The 23234-nt window shown below is 37.9% G+C and overlaps 2 protein-coding genes across 5 annotated transcripts in view; one reads left to right on the top strand and one right to left on the bottom strand.

Moving 5' to 3' along the window:
• The window catches only part of Cenpp (centromere protein P), a 240887-nt gene that overhangs the window by 133436 nt on the left and 84217 nt on the right, over positions 1–23234 (top strand). The window lies entirely within an intron of this gene.
• Positions 17787–23234, bottom strand: part of Ecm2 (extracellular matrix protein 2) — a 33675-nt gene continuing 28227 nt past the window's right edge. For all 4 annotated transcript variants that reach the window (XM_027950963.2, XM_027950962.2, XM_071602546.1 and 1 more), the window contains 3 exons: positions 22163–22302; positions 20576–20902; positions 17787–18709 (listed from right to left, as the gene is read on the bottom strand). In XM_027950963.2, the coding sequence (XP_027806764.2) occupies positions 18541–18709; positions 20576–20902; positions 22163–22302 (636 nt within the window). In that variant the 3' untranslated portion in view covers positions 17787–18540. The remainder of the gene's footprint in view (positions 18710–20575; positions 20903–22162; positions 22303–23234) is intronic.

The following is a 23234-nucleotide window of genomic DNA, read 5'->3' on the forward strand; positions in this document are numbered from 1 at the left end:
CTCAGATTAGAGGTTGGGGGGAAGAAATAGGCCTTGGAGTCTGGTGCTGGCAGGGGCTGGTATGCTTGGCTCATTCCTCTGTTCATTCTGCAGATGGTGTGGTAGCCGGTGTGGTAGCTGTGTTGCCCAGGGTGCAGCCTTCCCTGTCGTGGGGCTGTGCTGTGGAAAGCCATACTTCCCCTTTGCCAGATGTGGCGTAGCAGACAAGAACTTAGGAGAAGCTGTTCCTGCCACCTTTTCCCAGGTCATTATTCCAAACACAGCAGTGTACCTCCTCTTCCCTAAGCATTGTGAGAGGAAGATCTCCTGTCTTTGGCTCCTCAGGAGGTCCTATGGAGGGGACCGCTTTTCTATACATTTGATATTTTTTCCTCATATGGCTTTGGCCTAAATATTGAAGAACTAATTGTATGGCAATATTTTTAATTAGTACACAGTATTTTGATTATAGATGCTGTGCATGACAGAAAACAAAAACCAAAGTCTTGAGTAATCTGCGTTATTATATTGCAAACAAGAAGATAAATTGGAAAAGTAATAGCCCCTATACTGACACTTTATGAACAGAAATATTGATTGCCCTAAAAGGAACTTAAATGCAAATTTATTTTTTGACCCTATATATTGCAACATGGTGAAGATAAAAATAAATTAATGCCAAGGTCACATATGATTTCTGAAACCCTGTCCACCCCTTCTCTGGTCTAGACATGAACAGGAGTGTTCACAATCCAAATACAAATCACAACAGGGAAGGACCTTAGAAATTGTGTCATGCAAATAAAAAATTTAATGGTAGGGCTGGGGTTGTGGCTCAGTGGTAGAGTGCTCGCCTAAAATGCTTGATGGACTGAGTTCGATCCTCAGCACCACATAAATGTAAAATAAAGATGTTGTATCCACTTAAAACTAAAAAATAAATATTAAAAAAAATTAATTGATGAGGCAGGTACTCTAGGAGCTGTGTGGTAGAGGTGAACTGTGAATGCACACAATGCCTACCAGCCATTTGTGTTTTCTGATGTTTATTAGCCAGTATGTTGTGTGCCCTCACCTTCTCATGGAATTGGAATGGTTTGCATAATGTTTTCTTGTAGTAGTAGCTGCTGCAAGGATGACCATCCATTCATCCATTCATCCAACAAATGGTTTGAGTATGGTGAAGGAACTTGCATACATCCTAATACTTCAGTACTTCAGTAGGAATAACCTCAGAACAAGGACATTTTTTTCCACAACCGTTTTCATAGAGTAGGATGAAAGTTTGAGGAAACTCACTGTTGGATGAAGGCTGCAAGGAGGTGTTAACGTAGAAATGCCACTTTAAAAATGTTTGTGTAAATTTGCATAGCATAGGGTTTTGCACAAAAAAAAACTTCTGTGAAGAAATGGATGGTTAAGATTTCATGGGTTATTTTCATATTCAAGTGTCCCTCGTGGTATACTAGGCACTTGGGTTTATAATAAATTTACTTTATCCTGTAGATCATGAAGCATAGGAAATATTCAGCCTGTAGCTGTGTTTGGAGCATATGATATTTTTAAAAGCCAGGGAATTTTATACTAAAGTCCAAATGTATAGCATATCTTGAAAAATGCTGACAGAACAAGCTCTGAAATCCCGTATGGCAGTAGTTCTCTGAGCATGTAGGAAGCATCTCCCTGGTTCTCTGCTTCCCTGAGCTTTCACGTACTCAAGTCTGCAATGTGAAAGGGTGGAGCTCTCTCTTGTCATCTTACTTGAGGTGTCCAGTTATAAAAATCAATTATTGCCACAAAGTGTCATTTAGTGAGAATTTATTTGAGTTTATAAATGACAAAGGACTTCCACATTTTAATTTATTATATTATATGGATGTCAGATATTTTTAAAGAATGTCTCAGAAGTCAGTTTGCTTTGAGGAATTGATATAAGTAATGGTTTAAATAAACTTTCCCGTCTTTGAACTGAGAGTACCTGAGAGTAGTAACCATATCTAGCTTCCAGATCTGTGTTTCTAAATACCCCTCCCCACTGGATGGAATTAGGGCTCCTTAGAGAAATGGCCAATAACAGGTCTATAAACCTTGATTACATCTTGAACCTCATTCATGATAGCATAGAACATTATTGGGACAAGTGAGATCTGAGCAGGTATTATATGCTAGATAATATTGAATCAGTGTAAAATTTCTTGGATTTGATAATTTGAGAGAATTAATAATTTTCTCATGGTTGTTTGAGAAAAATATCCTTATTCTTAGGTGATTCATATTGACATATTGGAATGAAGTATTAAGATTTCTGCAATATACATTCAAATGGTCTAGACTTGTCACCTGGTGATGGACGGGTGGATGAACAGGTATAGTTACACATACAAGTATACAAGTGGGTGGATGGATAGGTATGATTTAGATACAAGTATGTAAAAGGATAGATAGGTGAACAAATGTATACAGAAGGAAAAAAAGATTAAATGAATTGACGGTATTATCGATGAATATAGGTGAAGGGTATTTAGATGCTCATTATATTCTTTAAACTTTTCTGTAGCCTTGAAAATATTACTGAACAAGTTGAATAAATGCTTAAAAAATAGAGAAAATAAGGCACTTTGCCTTAATTTTAATCCTTTGGTTTATCCTTACTCTGGTAAAATATTATTTTAATTTATGTGTGTGTGTGTGTGTGTGTGTGTGTCTGTGTATATGTGTGTGTCTGTGTGTTGCTGGGGATTGAACCCAGGGCCTTGTGCATGCAAGGCAAGCATTCTACCAACTGAGCTATATACCCCGCCCACTCTGGTAAAATATTATAAAGTTTATTTTAAGTTAATTAAGGTATTAACTAGACAGGGATTCTTATGTTGGGTACAGGAATCCCTAGAGGATTTATGGAAAGATTTTATAAATCTTTTGGTACATGCAGAGTGTTTTCATGTGTATATTTTTTTGCAGAGAGAGTCCATCATAGCTTTCATCATAGTCTCAAAAGGGCCCCATCCTTCAAATAGTTAAGAACTACTGCCCTAGAATAGACTTACAATTTATAATGCATTCTTTATTCTGAGTTTCACAATATTGGTTGAATTAGCCCTGAAACGGTTCCCATATAAATTTTGGTGATTGTGAATGTGATTCCAAGTTTATGCAAAATAAATCTTAAGCAGAACCCATCTTACAAAATGATTTGCTTATATCAGCTGATAGTTTAATGTAAGTTTATTTGACCACAGAGATTCTGTTACTTAGAAACAAACCAGGACATTTTAATAACATGATGTATTCCTTTTCTTTTCCAAACTAATACAGCATTTAGTGTAGTCACGCGTTATTTTTAATACAATTCTGCTTTCCCTGGTGTGGAATTCACATTCTTCACATTTTATGCAAAGGAAAAAGTAACTAAGTTTTAACTATCAGTTTTCATGTAGAAAAGGAAATGTAACTTCGTAGAAGAAATAGTTGTGCTTTTGTTAAGTTAGAAACATTCACTCCTTTGCAAATAATAGCATGTGATGGACTGAATTCTGGCAGAGATTTTAAGTCCCTTATGTTTCTGTCCAAGTCAAAGCAAAGACATGTAACATGTGAAATCCTAATTTGAGATATGAAGAATCATAACTTGTATAATGCACGACTGCAGTTTGTAGTAGATTTTCCTTTCTCTGAAAATCTTTTACAAGTGCCTCTGGTTCTACTGGATGAGATTTAATTGGAGTGGATGGTCAGAGGGCCAGTAGTGAAACGGGAAAAGGAACAAACTTGCCAGGAACCCCCTGCCCAAAGTCTGCTGCACAAACTTTGGGTTTATCAGTGCAGACTTGTGATGGAGGCTAGCAAGAGACACTTGGAGATTCACTCAGGTTATTTCTCAATAAGCTTGTCCTGTAGGAATCTACCTACAGGACAAGCTTATTGATCAAATATTTTTCTTGTTTGACTGGCTATTTTAAATACTATATAGTTTTTCTCCTTTTGGGATGTTATGGATAACCACCATGAATTATACTCACAGGTCAAACTTAATTTTCTTTGCTATGGCCAGGAATTTTTTTAAACCTATGATGAGAAATAGTTTAGATTCTGAATTCCAGCCTTCTTACCCACTGGGCTCTCTCAGCCTAGACATCCTGCTCAGGGATGTTTGACACTGGAGTTTGCTCTGTGCTGTGCCACGGACATGAGCATACTGTGACCCAGTAGGAAGGTGGTCATAAATGAATCTTGTAAATCTGGGGCCTTCTTCTCAGGAGAGCGGTAGTTTATTTAGCTGCTGGCATGGCCACAGGTTCCCTGTTGGAACATGCCCAGCTGTGAAGCCTGAGGTGTTTATGTTCTGACCTTGTACACAGCAGTATGCTGAGAACTCTGCTAGTGTCCTAGGCTCCCTCCTTCATCTACTGTTTCACATGGATCTAAGAAACCATAATTTTAAGTAACATCAGTCTAGGTGTGGTGGCGCATGGCTGCAGTCCCAGATACTTGGGAGGCTGAGGTGGGAAGGATCACTTGAGCCCAGGAGTTTTGAGACCAGTCTGGGCAACATAGCTAGACCCTGTCTCAAAAATAAATAAATAAGTAAATAATGCTAAGAGGCCTGACAGCCTTGAACAAGTCACAGAACTCCCAGGGTGCCATTTTCCTGAGATCTGTCAATACAGGCCATAACATTCATTTATATTTAATGTCTGCCTTTTGCCCAGCACTTTTTCAGGAAATCATCTCATTAATTATCCCATCAGCTGTGAGATACTGATGTTTTCCCAATTCTGTGAACATGGACACTGATACCCAGACTAAGCCACTTGGCCAGGTCCATGGCTAATACTAATCCCAGTTCAGAACAGTAATACTTGTTTTTGCTTTTGTTTAACTAAAAGAGATGAATCTCTACACTTTACAGTCATCTAGAGTTTAAGGGCCCCCAATGGTCATCTGGTATTAGGTTAGAGCTGGACAGAAACTTCTGGGGTTGGTATTTGTAATATTTTTTAATTTTAGGTAGATCAAGGATCTTGGTTCAGTCATCTGTGAGTTTGTAAATACTTCTATGAGGAAAGTTTCTTCTCTTTCTCTAATTAAGAGAGAGAGATGGAATTGATATCTTATAGGTTTTATCCCACTCTTGAGGTTTCACTTAAACAGCAGAATTTGAGTATTCTATTATGTCAGCGTCTCGGGAACATAGTAATTCATGGTATGTTTAAATGATGGCTTTGGAAGGACATAGTCAATGTTGCTATTATGCACAACAGCCAGATCAATTACTAAGTATTACCAGTTGTCGAAGCATGAGTTAATTGTTCAAAAACTATAATCTGTCTGGGCGTGGTGTCACACGCCTGTAATCTCAGAGACATAGTAGACTGAGGCAAGAGGATTGCAAGTTTGAGGCCAACATTAGCAACTTAGTGAGACCCTCAGCAACTTAGCAAGACCCTGTCTCAAAAAATAAAAAGGACTGGGCATGTGGATCAGTGTAAAGTACCTCTGGGTTCATCCCCAGAATACAAAAAAGTACACTCTGCTTTCTCATGTCCATTTCAAGAAATATGAATAGGAGAAATTATTCATAATTAATTTTATGGCCCTGTATAAATATTTTTCCATTTAGTTTCTCATTTTTCCTTTGAAAATCCTGAAGGTTTGCAAATTTATTTCTGTTTTGTTTAGGATTACTGTTAATATCAACTTTGGACAACTCATGAGTTGATCCAGTTTACCCTGGGGAACAGGGAGATGGAACTCTTGACCCAACAGCCATTTTAGCAAAGAATACAAGGGTCCAAGAAATCACTTTTCTCTTTTCTCCTAAGTTTCATGATCTTTTTGGAGAAGCAGCTACTTTACAACACCCACATATACAAAGAAATAATCAATATCTAACTAGTACTACAAGATAATCAATACAGACCTAATTAATATGCACAGATCTGTCCCAGGTGGTGGAGCACTGAGGACTGATGGGCAAGTGCTTGTGGAAACTTTCTGAGGAGCTGGACTTTAGGCACAACTCTTCCATTGTTCAGTAGGAAGGGAGCCTGGTAGGGAATCTGGGAGATCAGAGGCTTAAATCATGAAGACTGGCATGAAGTTTGCTTCCCCCCACCCCAAATGAGTGTCACCTGCCCTTTTGTTCCCAGACCCCTCCAGGCATGTGTCCTAACCTGGCTTTGGGCTACATCCTGTGCCTTCCTGTCATTACCATCCTCCCCATCCTCTGGTGTAAACCCCACCATGACGCTCCAGCTTCAGTCGCTGTTTTCTTACAAATGGCTCTTTTTCACAATTTCCCAACAGTAGCATAAGACTTGGTTCAGCTGTCCTCTCTGGTAACTTCTCTGTGTGTCCCCTTATTTGTTCAGACAGCTACTTGTTTGAATTTCTTTTGGAGTCCTTCTTGCATCTGTGCTGTGTAGGTTCCCACTCACTCTGTTTCTGGCTTTTTTTTTTTTTTTTTCTTTTTGTATTGGGGACAGAACTCTGGGGCACTTTACACTGAGCTATTTTGAGACAGGGTCTCACTAAGTTGCTGAAACTGACCTTCAACCTGTGATTCCTCTGCCTCAGCCTCCAAAGTTGCTGTGTGTTCTGGATTTTTGCCGTGATTGGTTATCTTTTTCCCTTTCTTACACGGCTGCTTTCATAGGAGCCTTCCCCCTTCAGGGTGTTTTGGTGGCATGCTACACTTCTGCCTGGACTTGGTGGACCTCCCCTTGCTACTCATTCCTGCTGCAGTGAGGCCAGCTTCCTGTTGATCAGTGAGCCCAGATCTAAGACATGCTTGAGTTATGCTCCTTCATCCCCTGCCCTCTATTGATACATCTCCTGTCTCCAGACCCAGCTCAGACCAGTTGAACTTTTCTTCTCTGAACTGCATGTGTATATTGTAGGAGTTAGTGTTAATTATATACCATGTTATATCACAGGCATCCTTTCTTATCCCTAAGTTTCTCAATTCAGTGAAAACATTTTTGCCTATAGCACTGTGCTTACAGAGTGTGCTGCCAGTAAATTTTTTTTTCTTTAGCCATGTTCTTAAATTTTGTGGCTTAAATTTTCATATACTTACCAAATCTAAAGTAATCTTAAAACAAGTATTGTCATATTTATTAACACTGCAAATGGATTCAAAGGTTTACAGAATATATTATTAAAAAGTTACTGGAGTGGAGCCCAGGATATAGCTCAGTGGTACAGTGCTTGCCTGGCATACACAAGGCCCTGGGTTTGATCCCAGCACTGGGGGTTGGAGGGAGTTACTGGAATAACTATGTGTGAATGGGAATAATTTTGCTGCCCTGATAATAGGTGGAGGTACCCATGCTGTGCTCATGCGATTTTTCAATTCTATAATATTGTGGGCATTTTCCCCCAACTTAATAAAAGCACTCATCTTAACTAGTAATTAACTCTGATTTAATGAGAAAGACCTCTAAGATGTATATGGTGCCATCTGACAATACCAACCCAAGGAGAGGTGGTTTTGACTATCTTTCACCTCTGTGTTGGTAGTCACTCAGGGAGTGACTCAGGGAGTCACTCAGGGAGACAGCATGGTCCAATAGGAAAGGAGCATGCTTCAGAGTCAGAAAATGAAGGTCGAGTCCAGATTTGATCACATACTCCCCTGTCACTGTCTTTTGTTACCTGTACATTCTGAGTCCAATGTTGTCACCTGTCTGCTTCACAGTAGGTCTGTGAGCTCTGTGGCATTGTGCCTCTCCCTTCAAAAGGAGCACTCAGGACTTATGGGCAACAAGCTGCTCAGGGCTAACTCTGCTCCCCTGTGCTTGTTCAAGTTCCAAAGGAACAACAGGCAGCCCCTGCCTAAGACCAGGGCTCTCCAGTCTGGTTGTCTGGGAGTGTAGGTAGAGCTGGGGAAAGGGGAAGGAAGATGGCTATATGCCCTTCATAGATTGTAAAAGCTGGTATGTCATTTAGATAGTACCTAGTCTGTTGATTTTTTAAGAAGAAAAAAAGGGTGAGGGGGAGCGCACCCTTTCTGATGAGAGCAAAACTGCCTGAATTGGAAGACATGTACTTATTACTTCCTTGTCAGAAACACAAAGCCCTAAGTGTGCTAAACACTGATCTGTTCCAAATATGTTATTTTTATAATTGAATCAAATGAATCCTAGAGTGGTAAAATGACTGCATAATTTGTCACTGAAGAATATACATGGGCTTCCTGGTTCCTGATATAATTATTTCTTCATGATACCTGGCTATATATGTCCTGTACTATAGCACACCTTATTGCTTTCAAAAGTATTCATATATATAATGAGTCACACCTCAAAATTTAAAATACAGCTGGACTGGCGCACACCTGTAATCCCAGCAACTTGGGCAGCTGAGGCAGGAGGATTGCAAGTTTGATCAAAGCCAGCCTCAGCAAAAGCAAGACGCTAAGCAACTCAGTGAGATCCTGTCTCTAAGTAAAATACAAAAATAGGGCTGGGGATGTGGCTTAGTGGTCGAGTGCCCCAAGTTCAATCCCCAGTACCTCAAATTAATTTTTAAAAATACAGTTAGCATCCTTTGTGTATGTATGTGTATATATATATATATATGAAGATTATATTTTTAGACCATGGCTAGGCCAGGACTTCCTTGGTGTACATATGTATTAGTAGTTACAGTACATTTATGAGGCCAAATCAAACATCTGTTTGTTATCATCTTATATCATGGAGAATGTTTGCTATAAGAACATTTATCACTGTTTTTTATTGGACTTAAAACATTCCATTCAGAACATGATGAAATTTCAAGACTGAACAAGTTCCATGTTGGATATGTTTTTTAAACTATAAAAACAGTTGAAAAAAATGAATCTTCCAACTGAAGAGCAAAGTTCCAATCAGGTATTCTAATTTTAGGCTCTTACTAGGAATTCTGTTACCTTTGTAAGCTGGGAAGAGATGTGCAAAACAGGCTACAATGTGCCTGCTCCTCAGATATCAGCCTTGCCTGTTGTCTCTGTAGGCCATTGGGTGTGGCCACATCCTCCCTGGGAATCTCCAGGCCCAGGCAGAGGAGGCCTAGCCTAGTGTCCTATATGCATTGCCTCCTGAATGACTGACTCAGCATTTTCCTGCTTTCTTGATTTCTTGCTTATTGCCCTAGCAGAGAGGAGAGAACTTTGTTCTGTCACGCTCTAGAGAACAGCATCTGAAATGCTGCTGAATGAGGTCAAAATAAGAAATGAATGGAGGAATGGCTGGTAATCTATCTGTGTCAACTCAGTTGACTTACCTTATTCAGTTTGAGGCCCTTTTATGGCTTAGATGTCCTTCAGCCACTTATGTCAATGTGTTTATAGTCAAGCAGAAAATATTGCACAAATATTCTTATTGAATGGATACGTAAGCTTATCTTCTATCTTAAATTATGCTCAGCCAGTTTAAATTAGTGATGCTCCTACATTCCTAAACTGATTATGAATCCAACCTTTTTGTTTCAGAAGATTCTATTTCTGTTCTCAAGCACCTGCAGTTAGTCTTTTACCCTTGAGCCTAATAGTTATATTCATATATTATTCTATTCATGTTGAAATCTCAGAATCCTAGATATCAAAGAAAGTTGTTTAGAAATAACATTAGCTCAGATGGAGGAAATCAAACCTTCATGCCTTGAAAGTTAACCATGAGGGAGGAGTAGGGAGGATAGGAAGGGCAGCAGAATAGAATAGACAATATGATTGATGTATGTACATTCCATGTATTTATTATATATCAAAATGCATTCTACTGTCATGTATGACTAAAAAAATAAATAAATAAAAAATTTAAAAAAGAAAGTTAACCATGAAATTGCCAAACTGGTTGAATATGCTGGTTACTGCATGAAATATTGATGATAATAACTACAGTCAGTTTTCCAAAATGCTTTACATTTTTCTCTGGTTCTCATAATGGCCCTGTGAAGCCATGATGGAGGTTCCTGGGGTGATGGGAAAACTATTAAAAGATTAAACCAGTGCAGTGTTACATGTTTATGATCCCAGCTACTTGGGAGGCAAAGGCAGGAGGTTTTGCAAGTTCAAGGCCAGCCTGGGCAACTTAGATCTTGTCTTAAAATATGAAAAATAAAGTGGGCTGGGATGTAGCTCAGTGGTAAAGCAACTCTGAGTTCAGTCCCTCAAACTAACAAAAAGAGAGAGAGAGAGAGATTAAATAACAAAGAGAGGAAGAAAGAGATTCAATAACTGAAATCTTAAAAATTAGAGGAAGCTGCTCAAGGGGGGCCAAGTCTAAAATTTAAGTTTTGAGTCTGGTGTCTGGCTTCAAGACACAACACTGAGAGAGTAACAATAGAAGTGAAGTTAACATAGTTTCTGTGTTATTTTTTTTTCTTTTTTTTTAAATTTTTATTGTTTGTTGTTCAAAACATTACATAGTTCTTGATATATCATATTTCACACTTTGATTCAAGTGGGTTATGAACTCCCATTTTTACCCCGTATACAGATTGCAGAATCACATCAGTTACACATCCATTGATTTACATATTGCCATACTAGTGTCTGTTGTATTCTGCTGCCTTTCCTATCCTCTACTATCCCCCCTCCTCTCCCCTCCCCTCCCCTCTTCTCTCTCTACCCCCTCTACTGTCATTCATTTCTCCCCCTTGTATTATTTTTCCCTTTCCCCTCACTTCCTCTTGTATGTAATTTTGTATAACCCTGAGGGTCTCCTTCCATTTCCATGCAATTTCCCTTCTCTCTCCCTTTCCCTCCCACCTCTCATCCCTGTTTAATGTTAATCTTCTTCTCATGCTCTTCATCCCTACTCTGTTCTTAGTTACTCTCCTTATATCAAAGAAGACATTTGGCATTTGTTTTTTAGGGATTGGCTAGCTTCACTTAGCATAATCTGTTCTAATGCCATCCATTTCCCTGCAAATTCTATGATTTTGTCATTTTTTAATGCAGAGTAATACTCCATTGTGTATAAATGCCACATTTTTTTTAATCCATTCGTCTATTGAAGGGCATCTAGGTTGGTTCCACAGTCTTGCTATTGTGAATTCAGCTGCTATGAACATCGATGTAGCAGTGTCCCTGTAGCATGCTCTTTTTAGGTCTTTAGGGAATAGACCTAGAAGGGGAATAGCTGGGTCAAATGGTGGTTCCATTCCCAGCTTTCCAAGAAATCTCCATACTGCTTTCCAAATTGGCCGCACCAATTTGCAGTCCCACCAGCAATGTACAAGTGTACCCTTTTCCCCACATCCTCGCCAGCACTTGTTGTTGTTTGACTTCATAATGGCCGCCAATCTTACTGGAGTGAAATGGTATCTTAGGGTGGTTTTGATTTGCATTTCTCTGACTGCTAGAGATGGTGAGCATTTTTTCATGTACTTGTTGATTGATTGTATGTCCTTCTCTGAGAAGTGTCTGTTCAGGTCCTTGGCCCATTTGTTGATTGGGTTATTTGTTTTCTTATTGTTTAATTTTTTGAGTTCTTTGTATACTCTGGATATTAGGGCTCTATCTGAAGTGTGAGGAGTAAAGATTTGTTCCCAGGGTGTAGGCTCCCTATTTACCTCTCTTATTGTTTCTTTTGCTGAGAAAAAACTTTTTAGTTTGAGGAAGTCCCATTTGTTGATTCTAGTTATTAACTCTTGTGCTATGGGTGTCCTATTGAGGAATTTGGAGCCTGACCCCACAGTATGTAGATCGTAGCCAACTTTTTCTTGTATCAGATGCCATATCTCTGATTTGATATCAAGCTCCTTGATCCATTTTGAGTTAACTTTTGTGCATGGTGAGAGAAAGGGATTCAGTTTCATTTTGTTGCATATGGATTTCCAGTTTTCCCAGCACCATTTGTTGAAGATGCTATCCTTCCTCCATTGCATGCTTTTAGCCCCTTTATCAAATATAAGATAGTTGTAGTTTTGTGGATTGGTTTCTGTGTCCTCTATTCTGTACCATTGGTCCACCCGCCTGTTTTGGTACCAGTACCATGCTGTTTTTGTTACTATTGCTCTGTTGTATAGTTTGAGGTCTGGTATCGCTATACCGCCTGACTCACACTTCCTGCTTAGCGTTGTTTTTGCTATTCTGGGTCTTTTATTTTTCCATATGAATTTCATGATTGCTTTCTCTATTTCTACAAGAAATGCCGTTGGGATTTTGATTGGCATTGCATTAAACCTATAGAGAACTTTTGGTAATATCGCCATTTTGATGATGTTAGTTCTGCCTATCCATGAACAGGGTATATTTTTTCATCTTCTAAGATCTTCTATTTCTCTCTTTAGGGTTCTGTAGTTTTCATTGTATAAGTCTTTCACCTCTTTTGTTAGGTTGATTCCCAAGTATTTTATTTTTTTTGAGGATATTGTGAATGGAGTGGTTGTCCTCATTTCCATTTCAGAGGATTTGTCGCTGATATACAGGAATGCCTTTGATTTATGTGTGTTGATTTGACATCCTGCCACTTTGCTGAATTCATTTATTAGCTCTAATAGTTTCTTTGTAGACCCTTTTGGGTCTGCTAGGTATAGAATCATGTCACCTGCAAATAGTGATAATTTAAGTTCTTCTTTTCCTATTTTTATGCCTTTAATTTCTTTCGTCTGTCTAATTGCTCTGGCCAGTGTTTCGAGAACTATGTTGAACAGAAGTGGTGAGAGAGGGCATCCCTGTCTTGTTCCAGATTTTAGAGGGAATGCCTTCAATTTTTCTCCATTCAGAATGATGCTAGCCTGAGGCTTAGCATAGATTGCTTTTACAATATTGAGGTATGTTCCTGTTATCCCTAGTTTTTCTAGAGTTTTGAACATAAAGGGATGCTGTACTTTGTCGAATGCTTTTTCCGCATCTATCGAGATGATCATATGGTTCTTATTTTTAAGTCTATTGATGTGGTGAATAACATTTATTGATTTCTGTATATTGAACCAGCCTTGCATCCCAGGGATGAATCCTACTTGATCATGGTGCACAATTTTTTTGATATGTTTTTGTATCCGAGTGGCCAGAATTTTATTGAGGATTTTTGCATCTAGGTTCATTAGAGATATTGGTCTGTAGTTTTCTTTCTTTGAAGTGTCTTTGTCTGGTTTAGGAATCAGGGTGATGTTGGCCTCATAGAATGAATTTGGAAGTTCTCCCTCTTTTTCTATTTCCTGAAATAGCTTGAAAAGTATTGGTATTAGTTCCTCTTTAAAGGTTTTGTAAAACTCTGCTGTATACCCATCCGGTCCTGGGCTTTTCTTAGTTGGTAGTCTTTTGATGGTTTCTTCTATTTCCTGCTTAGGTTGTCTATATCCTCCTGACTCAATCTGGGCAGATCATATGACTTAAGAAATTTATCGATGCCTTCACTATCTTCTATTTTATTGGAGTATAAGGATTCAAAATAATTTCTGATTATCTTCTGTATTTCTAAAGTGTCTGTTGTGATATTGCCTTTTTCATCCCGTATGCTAGTAATTTGAGTTCTCTCTCTTCTTCTCTTCGTTAGCATGGCTAAGGGTCTGTCGATCTTATTTATTTTTTCAAAGAACCAACTTTTAGTTTTGTCAATTTTTTCAATTGTTTTTTTTGTTTCGATTTCATTAATTTCAGCTCTGATTTTAATTATTTCTTGCCTTCTACTTCTTTTGCTGTTATTTTGCTCTTCTTTTTCTAGGATTTTGAGATGAAGTATGAGATCATTTATTTGTTGGTTTTTCCTTTTTTTTTTATTTTATTTTTTTTTATTGGTTGTTAAAAACATTATAAAGCTCTTGACATATCATATTTCATACATTAGATTCAAGTTGGTTATGAACTCCCAATTTTACCCCAAATACAGATTGCAGAGTCACATCCGTTACACATCCACATTTTTACATAATGTCATATTAGTAACTGTTGTATTCTGCTACCTTTCCTATCCTCTACTATCCCCCCTCCCCTCCCCTCCCATCTTCTCCCTCTACCCCATCTACTGTAATTCATTTCTCTACTTGTTTATTTTCCCATTCCCCTCACAACCTCTTATATGTAGTTTTGTATAACAATGAGGGTCTCCCTCCATTACCATGCAATTTCCCTTTTCTCTCCCTTTCCATCCCACCTCATCTATCTGTTTAATGTTAATCTTTTCTTCCTGCTCTTCTCAGAGGAGGACATACAATCAATCAACAAGTACATGAAAAAATGCTCACCATCTCTAGCAGTCAGAGAAATGCAAATCAAAACCACCCTAAGATACCATCTCACTCCAGTAAGATTGGCAGCCACTATGAAGTCAAACAACAACAAGTGCTGGAGAGGATGTGGGGAAAAGGGTACCCTTGTACATTGCTGGTGGGACTGCAAACTGGTGCGGCCAATCTGGAAATCAGTATGGAGATTCATGGGAAAGCTGGGAATGGAACCACCATTTGACCCAGCTATTGCCCTTCTTGGACTTTTCCCCGAAGACCTTAAAAGAGCGTACTACAGGGATACTGCTACATCGATGTTCATAGCAGCACAATTCACAATTGCTAGACTGTGGAACCAACCCAGATGCCCTTCAATAGATGAATGGATAAAAAAAATGTGGCATTTATACACCATGGAGTATTACGCAGCACTAAAAAATGACAAAATCATAGAATTTGCAGGGAAATGGATGGCACTAGAGCAGATTATGTTTAGTGAAGCTAGCCAATCCCTAAAAAACAAATACCAAATGGTTTTTCCTTTTTTTAAGGAATGAACTCCAAGCAATGAATTTTCCTCTTAGAACTGCTTTCAATGTGTCCCATAGATTCCGATATGTTGTGTCTGTGTTTTCATTTATCTCTAAGAATTTTTTAATTTCCTCCTTGATGTCTTCTATAACCCATTGATCATTCAGTAACTTATTGTTCATTCTCCAAGTGATGCATAATTTTTCCTTCCTTCTTTTATCGTTGATTTTCAGTTTCATTCCATTATGATCAGATAAGATGCATGGTATTATCTCTACTCCTTTATATTGTCTAAGAGTTGCCCTGTGACATAATATATGATCTATTTTTGAGAAGGATCCATGTGCTGCTGAGAAAAAAAGTGTAACTGCTTGATGTTCGGTGGTATATTCTATATATGTCAATTAAGTGTAGGTTATTAATTGTGTTATTGAGTTCTATAGTTTCCTTATTCAACTTTTGTTTGGAAGATCTGTCCAGTGGTGAGAGAGGTGTGTTGAAGTCTCCCATGATTATTGTATGGTGGTCTATTAGACTCTTGAACGTGAGAAGAGTTTGTTTGATGAACATAGCTGCACCATTGTGTGGGGCATATATATTTATGATTGTTATGTCTTGTTGGTGTATGGTTCCCTTGAGCAGTATGTAGTGTCCCTCTTTATCCCTTTTGATTAACTTTGGCTTGAAATCTATTTTATTTGATATGAGTATGGACACTCCTGCTTGTTTCCGAAGCCCATATGAGTGATATGATTTTTCCCAACCTTTCACCTTCAGTCTATGTATGTCTTTTCCTATCAAATGCGTCTCCTGTAGGCAGCATATTGTTGGGTCTTGTTTTGTGATCCATTCTACTAGCCTGTGTCTCTTAATTGGTGAGTTTAAGCCATTAACATTTAGGGTTTTTATTGAGATATGGGTTGTTCTTCCAGCCGTATTTGTTTATTTATGTTACTAAACATGGTTTGTTTTCCTCTTTGATTATTTTTCCCCCCTTTACTGTCCTACCTCCCACTGTTGGTTTTCATTGTTATTTTCCATTTCCTCTTCCTGTAATGTTTTGCCGAGGATGTTTTGAAGAGATGGTTTTCTAGCTGCAAATTCATTTAACTTTTGTTTATCGTGGAAGGTTTTAATTTCATCTTCCATCCTGAAGCTTAATTTTGCTGGATACACAATTCTTGGTTGGAGCCCATTTTCCTTTAGTGTTTGAAATATGTTATTCCAGGATCTTCTAGCTTTCAGAGTCTGTGTTGAAAGATCAGCTGTTATCCTGATTGGTTTACCCCTAAATGTAATCTGCTTCCTTTCTCTTGTAGCTTTTAAAATTCTCTCCTTATTCTGTATGTTGGGCATCTTCATTATAATGTGTCTAGATGTGGATCTCTTATGATTTTGCACATTCGGCGTCCTGTAGGCTTCTAGGATTTGGGATTCTGTCTCATTCTTCAAGTCTGGGAAGTTTTCTCGTATTATTTCATTGAATAGATTGCTCATTGGTTTGGATCTCTATACCTTCCTGTATCCCAATGACTCTTAAGTTTGGTCTCTTTATGTTATCCCATATTTCTTGGATGTTCTGCTCATGGTTTCTTAACAGTCTTGCTGAGCTGTCTATGTTCTTTTCAAGTTGAAATACTTTGTCTTCATTGTCTGATGTTCTATCTTCTAAGTGTTCTACTCTGCTGGTAGTATTCTCAATTGAGTTTTTAAGTTGGTTTATTGCTTCCTGCATTTCTAGGATTTCTTTTTGTTTGTTTTTTATAACCTCTATCTCCCTGTATAGTTGATCTTTTGCTTCCTTGATTTGTTTATGTAATTCATTGTCGAAGTGATCTTTCATTGTCTGATTTTGCTGTCTAATGTCTTCCTTGAGACTCCAGATCATCTGAAGCATGTATATCCTGAATTCTTTATCTGACATTCCATCTGCTGCAGCTGTTACCTCTTCTAAAGTTGAGTTGACCTGCATTGCTTGTGGTCCTTTCTTTCCTTGTCTTTTCATACTGCTCGCGTTTCTTTCTGCTTGGTGAAACTGTTGTGTTTTTGAAATTTTCCCCCTATATATTTATATTGCTCTTGTATAGTTGAAAAGTCTCCCTTGCAGGGGCAGGCGGTGACTGTGCCCCTCCTCCAATTGGGGTGATCTGTCTACCACGCTGATGGAAACGCTGGGCCTGTTCTGCCAGTCGGTCGCAGGTCTGCCTACTTTGCAGGCGCAGGCAGCGGCTCTGCTCTGCCCCTCCTCCAATTGGTGTGACGTGTCTACCACGCCCGCGGACCCCTGGGCCTGTTCTGCCAGTCGGTCGCACTTAGGTACATACCTTGGGCTGCTATGGGAGCTGAGTGTGGAAGACAGAATCTGTATCCAGAAAGGCCTTCTTTGTCACTTCCAGGTCTTCAGAGTGCCTGATGAGTGCTGGGCAATCCCAGTTCTTCTCATGCACTGCAACTAGTCTCAGTGGGGATGTACGTCTGGGGTGGACCGTCATTCAGGTCTTTGCTAATCATAGCTGATTCAGGGTAGAGGAAATGGCTTTTGAAAATGTGGAAATGCACACATCAGGGAGAATGCTGCTGCCCTTTTAAAAAGATGGGTGTGCACCTTCTAAGTGGCTCTTTTTCAGCCAAAACCCTTTAGAGAAATTTACAAGGAGCCAGCCAAGGCCACCGAATCGCGGTGACTCCTTTGAGAAGACCTAGGGTAAACTCTCTGTGTTATTTTAGCAATGCAAAGATAAAAGGTCATTGTGGAATGAAAACTTTAATATGTGGTTTGGGTAGGTATGGTAAATGAAAACACTACTTAAGTTGGGTTTAGTTGAACTGAATGCATTTCAGTAGATTAGAGCAAAAGTCATAGGTGCTAACTTTGATAGTGGAGCAAAGGTTTTCGAAAGTACATGTGGGTTGGGGTTGTGGCTCAGTGATAGAACACTCGCCTAGCATGCACAAGGCACCGAGTTCAATCCTCAGCACAACATAAATGTAAAATAAAGATATTGTATCCACCTAAAGCTTAAGAATAAATATTTAAAAAAAGAAAGTACATGTATTAGATTTACATTTAATAAGAGTATAGTCAAAAATAATTTATATTTTTAACAAACTCTACTGCTTTCCATAATCTTTTGATCTTGAATGAAGAATAATGAAGATGATCTGAAAGTACTATTTTTTTATCTTTAAAAAATAAATTTAGACTTACAAAACTTTCAGAGATAGTATAGAGTTCATATGTACCCTTCAACTATCTTTCCTTAATGCTAACTATGTACATAACCACCGTGCAGTTACCTAAACCGAGAAGTTACCATTACAATAGTGTTTTAAATTCACACATATAATTAACAGAAGAACTAAAGCTAACCCAATAGTGAGATATATTTTTACCAGTAATTATAGCATGGGATCTTACAGAAATTAACAAATCATTATTTTAACAGAATAATAATTCATAAATTCTGTTTTTTCTTTTTTTCCTGGGAGTGTGTTTCTTTGTCTTAAATCATAACATGCATAATTTTTAAAGGGACTTGAGGAGTTCTCAGCTAACAGCAGGAGTTAGATCAACCATTGTTGGATCCTTATTTGTTCCAGACTCTCCTGGTCTAGCTAGGCATATATAACGTTATATTTTAGCGATGTGGCTTTTTTCTAGAGGTGGGAAACTGAGGGTTTTCACCTTCCTTAAAGCTGGAAGACTACACCCTTTGCATTATGTATATTTGGTTGTTCATCTGTGGATTGGCAAATCAATTGACAGCATAATGATATTGAGTATAACATGAGGATTGTATTTCTTATTAATGACAAATGCTACTACAACAAATACATGAGTAAAATTTATAAATGTCACAAGAAATCTTTGAATTACTTAATGTTTTGTGGTTTGAGAACAACACTTGAATATGATCTTATGCATGAAAATGCATAGGGTGATATTTCTCTAACTTTAATATAGTTGTTTTCAAGATGAAGATGTTCCAGAGTTGAGTCACTGTCCTCTTCAACGTTGCAAAGTTGTTCCGGAAGAATATTCCTAAGGAAAAATAGATGTGCAAATCATAAATGGTCCAAGTAATAATCTGCCTTCATGATTTAGGAGTTGAAATTTTACATTTGTTTAAAAAAATGCTTTTGTTCTTAAAATAAAGTTGGATCCTTTTCTCATATCATAAACCAGAATATATTCCAACTATATTAAAGATTGAAATGTGAAAAATGAAGCTATAAATACATTTGAATGCAGCATGATAACACCCTGCAAGTGGGGGAAATCTTCCTATCTGTGATTTGAAAACCAGAAGCACTGTGTTAAGATTTGAAGTGCTTTGTCCCCCAAAGGAATCATTTCCTGGAGGATTGGTCTCCTGGGTAGCAATTTGAGAAGCTGGTAGGATCATTGGGAGCATTGCCCTTGCCAGGAATTAATGCAGCTCTTTTGAAGGGCATTAATTCCCATATATTGGGTTTTAAAAAGTCCTAGACTGGGCTGGGGTTGTGGCTCAGTGGCACAGTGCTTGCCTTGCATGTGTGAGGCACTGGGTTCCATTCTCAGCACCACATATAAATAAATAAATAAATAAAGGTCCATCAACAACTAAAAAAAAAAAAGTCTGACTGGCCCTTCTCCAGTCTCTGGCTTACCATATGGACTTCATGCATGTGTTCATTCTCCAGGGAAAGAGGGCATCCCAAAACAAAATATTAAAGTAGAATACCATAGGCATTAACTTATTCTGACTGGCATTGTAAAGAAAGAATTGAGTGTTTTGTCCATCCTTTCAGAGTAGCAAAACAGTCCTAGTTGATGAGCAAAATTTCTTTAGAGAGGGATTCCAGCTAATAAGCATGGAAAGAATGGTAAAAATAGAAATTCATAGTTTCATTACCTCTAATGAAATAATAGATTCAAGCAATAACCTTCTCTGAATGAAACCATTGGTTCAATGATGAGAGGAAAGTTTGTGCTAAGAGTCCCCAGGCTGTGACCACATAAATCCCCTGATAAATTTTAGAATCACTAACAGTGAGACAAATACATTATGTCTCCTGATGCATAACCTCTAAAATTATTTGGCCCCCAAAGTTTGAAGCTGAATTTTAACAAAGCCTTCCTCACTCGCCACTTCCTCCCGTACTTCTAAAAATTCTTAAACCTTTCTTTTACTTTGTTTTTTAGGCATTTAGTTTGGAATTTTAGAAATAGGGAAGGGGAAAGGGGCATAATTCTGAGAGAGCTTAGGTTTCCCTCTTCCTCATTGCCAATGGAAAAGATCACATTCACAAAATGTCCAGCTTAATTCTTAACTTAGTTGTGCTATCTAGGGACAGGTAATTTCTTAAAATATGCAAAAAAAAAAAAAAATATATATATATATATATATATATATATATATATATATATATATATATATCCCTAAAAGCGAACAAAGTTGAGTCTCAGTAAATTCATTCAGAATTTTTCCTTCAGAAAAAAACTTTTTGCCTTCAGAAAAATCTAGATAGAATGTATTTTAATTTTAGCATATATTTGTTTGTGCTATGCAGATAAGTTTCTTTCAAATTTCATATGTAGTAGCATAGTCTGTTTATTACTTCACAACCTTATTTGAACCTGTCCTCAATGTTCTAAAGTATTGTGTAATAATATTCAGTAATACTATAAAAATTTGCAAACGTGGAAAAAAGAAAAAACATAATGAATTCTTATGTACCTATCACCTTGCTTCAAGAGTTATTAGCATTGCCAATTTTTTTTTAACCCAACCCCATTTAATCCATCCCATCCACCCCTTTTTTTCTTTTTTTAGGTAAATCCCAAAGTTCATGTCATGGCTGTTTAATGATATAAATATTTTGTCAACCACAATTTTAATTGATACTTGAAAAGGCCAAAATTTACCGAATCTTATTGTTGTTCAGTCTCAGAAAATGTAGTGCTTTCATCTCTTGCACCCCAGGTGGTATAGATTTTAAGTCATTGTGATCCAGAAATAACTCTCTCAGAGAATGATATGCCCCATAGAATGAGACTCGGTCCAAACCATCATCAGTGAGTCTGTTAAATGACAGGTACAAGTATTCCAGGCCTGGTTCCATGTGACCAAACACATAGCCAGGTATCCGTTCAATCTGGTTCCCTATGAGCACGAGGTGCAGCAGAGACTTGGGCAGGTAGGAAGGCACGTGGTAGAGCTTGTTGTAGGACAGGTCGATGGATTCTAGGTTCCTGTGGCAAAGAAAAAGTGAACAGGGTAGGAAATGTCAGAGTAGCGACTAGCAACTCTGAATTTTGATAGGGCCAAATGTGATGCTAGCTGTTTTCTTATAAGCACCAGTCTGCAGTGATGATCCTAAACATAAGCGTAACTGTGTGCTGGTATGGGTCCGTCTGTTTGCAAGGCTCATCTTCTTCCCATCACCCACACTGTCTTCTAGCTATAGATTTGCCTCCCTAGGGCATAGCAGAAATTTACATCTTTGGGTTAATGGGGAGGCCCAAAGATGTCCCTGAAATATTTCTAAGGTTGAACTGTTGAATCAGAAATGAAATCCAGGGCTGGGATTTTGGCTCAGAGGAAGTGCACTTGCCTCACATGCACTGGGTTTGATCCTCAGCGCCACATAAAAATAAAATAAAGATATTGTATCCACCTATAACTAAAAAATAAATATTAAAAGAAGAAATTAATTAGAAAAAAAAGAGAGAGATGAAATCCAGGAGCCCTGAGCAAGAAAGTTTTTTGCTTGGGTTTTTTGTTTGTTTTTTACTTATTTTGTATTTCTCCCCACATTTTCATTTCACATTTGATTTGATGATGTGCCACACCTAGAACTTGGGATAAGACTGAGGAATCTAGAAGTTGTTACTCGTTAGAGCACCTGGGGAATGTGTTGAATTCCTGGCTTGTACCAGGAGCCTCACCTGAGTCTTTTGGGGTTTCTGCCCATCTCTTTTCACTTAAGGAAGACTCCTCTACACACAGGGGCGTCAAGTACCCTCCAATTACCAGCAAAGGCCTCTTTTCATTTCTTTCCATTCCACCTCTGAACAACCTTTGTTTCAGAGGCTGTGCTACTTGTGGTACATTGTTCCAGGACATACCCAGCCTGTCCAGATCATCTGTGACATGCTGCCAAGGCTCACCCCAGCTGCCTCCTACTTACTTCACTGAGGGCTGCAGTGAGCCTGCTGATTCCTGTCCAGGAAGATGGATTCTACTCTCTGCTTCCATTGTTAGGCCAAAGAAAGAGAAAGTTTGGATAAAAGAAGGCAGTGAGGTACAGGAGGACCTCCTGACAACCTGTGTGGAAGGCAGAGCTAGGGTGGCATTTGTGTGCTAGCAGCTCAGCATTTGGCATGCAATAGGGTGTCCAGTAGGCAGTAGTGATCCTAATACTAGTCATGTCATGAACAACTCTACAGAGTAATCAAACCTGGGGTAGGGTGAGAGCTCACTAAGAAAGTGAAGAGGTAGAATATACTTACTCTTGATTGATCCAGGCTAAAGGAGCAATCCTGTTTTCTTCTATGTTATTATAACGTAGTACAATCACATTAATCTTTCTGGTTTGATTAAAACAAATTTCAGTTATCTCTTCAATTTGGTTATTTTCCAAGTATAATTCCTATAATTAAGAGAAAAGACTTATTTTTCTTTCATTTGTGTTAGTTGATAAATATTTTCACTTTCAGAGACTAAAATTTTAATGAAGATTTCTTATTTAGTGTTATCTAAAGAGTTTTATTGCTCTTTCAAGTGAGTTCATACTTATAAGTTGTCCTATTTTATAACTAGTAAAATAAAAAGTACTGTCTATCCTGATTATGGAATTAAATGAATTTCATTTAATTTTTTAGCCATACTATGTTATAAAATATAGCATGCCACATTCTTATATAAAACTTTCTAATTTATAAAACTGATTCACAATATCTTATTTGTACTTCAAAGCTCCAGAAAGTAGGTGAAATTATTTATCTCCACTCACTAGTTAGGAACTTGAGCCTAGAGAGACAGCAATGCTTGCCCAAGGTCCAGAGCTGGTGCCCAAGAGGGGCTAGTCCTCCAGAACAGCTTCCCACGACCCCATGTGGTAATTAATTTTTTTAGGCTCATGTTTTTAGAGTTATTTGAATTTAATTTAATTAAAAGTTAATTTTAATTAGTTAAGAGCCTTAATTTAGAACCAGCCAAGTTTGCTAGAGTTTGTTAGAACTATTAGTTTGATAGAGTTTGCTAGAACACTTTGTAAATTTTTTTCTTTTCTTTGTTTTTTTTTTTTTTTTTTTTTTTTTTTTTGTGTGTGTGTGTGGTGCTGGGAATTGAACCCATGGCCTTGTGCATATCCTCAGACCCCAATTAGTAAATTTTTAATAGCTAGCTGTCTTCAAGATAAATTAGTTGGCATTGAAGGAGCTTTTAGCTAAAGGATATGAATTGTAAAATTCTTGTTTTCAACAGAATTCAGAAGAATTGGCATTACGTATTCATTGTAACTTTTCATCATGATAACTTTTCCGTTGTCATTTAATTCAGGTATTATTAAAGTAACTTGCA

This window comes from Marmota flaviventris, chromosome 16 (assembly GCF_047511675.1).
Source record: "Marmota flaviventris isolate mMarFla1 chromosome 16, mMarFla1.hap1, whole genome shotgun sequence".
NCBI lineage: Eukaryota > Metazoa > Chordata > Mammalia > Rodentia > Sciuridae > Marmota > Marmota flaviventris.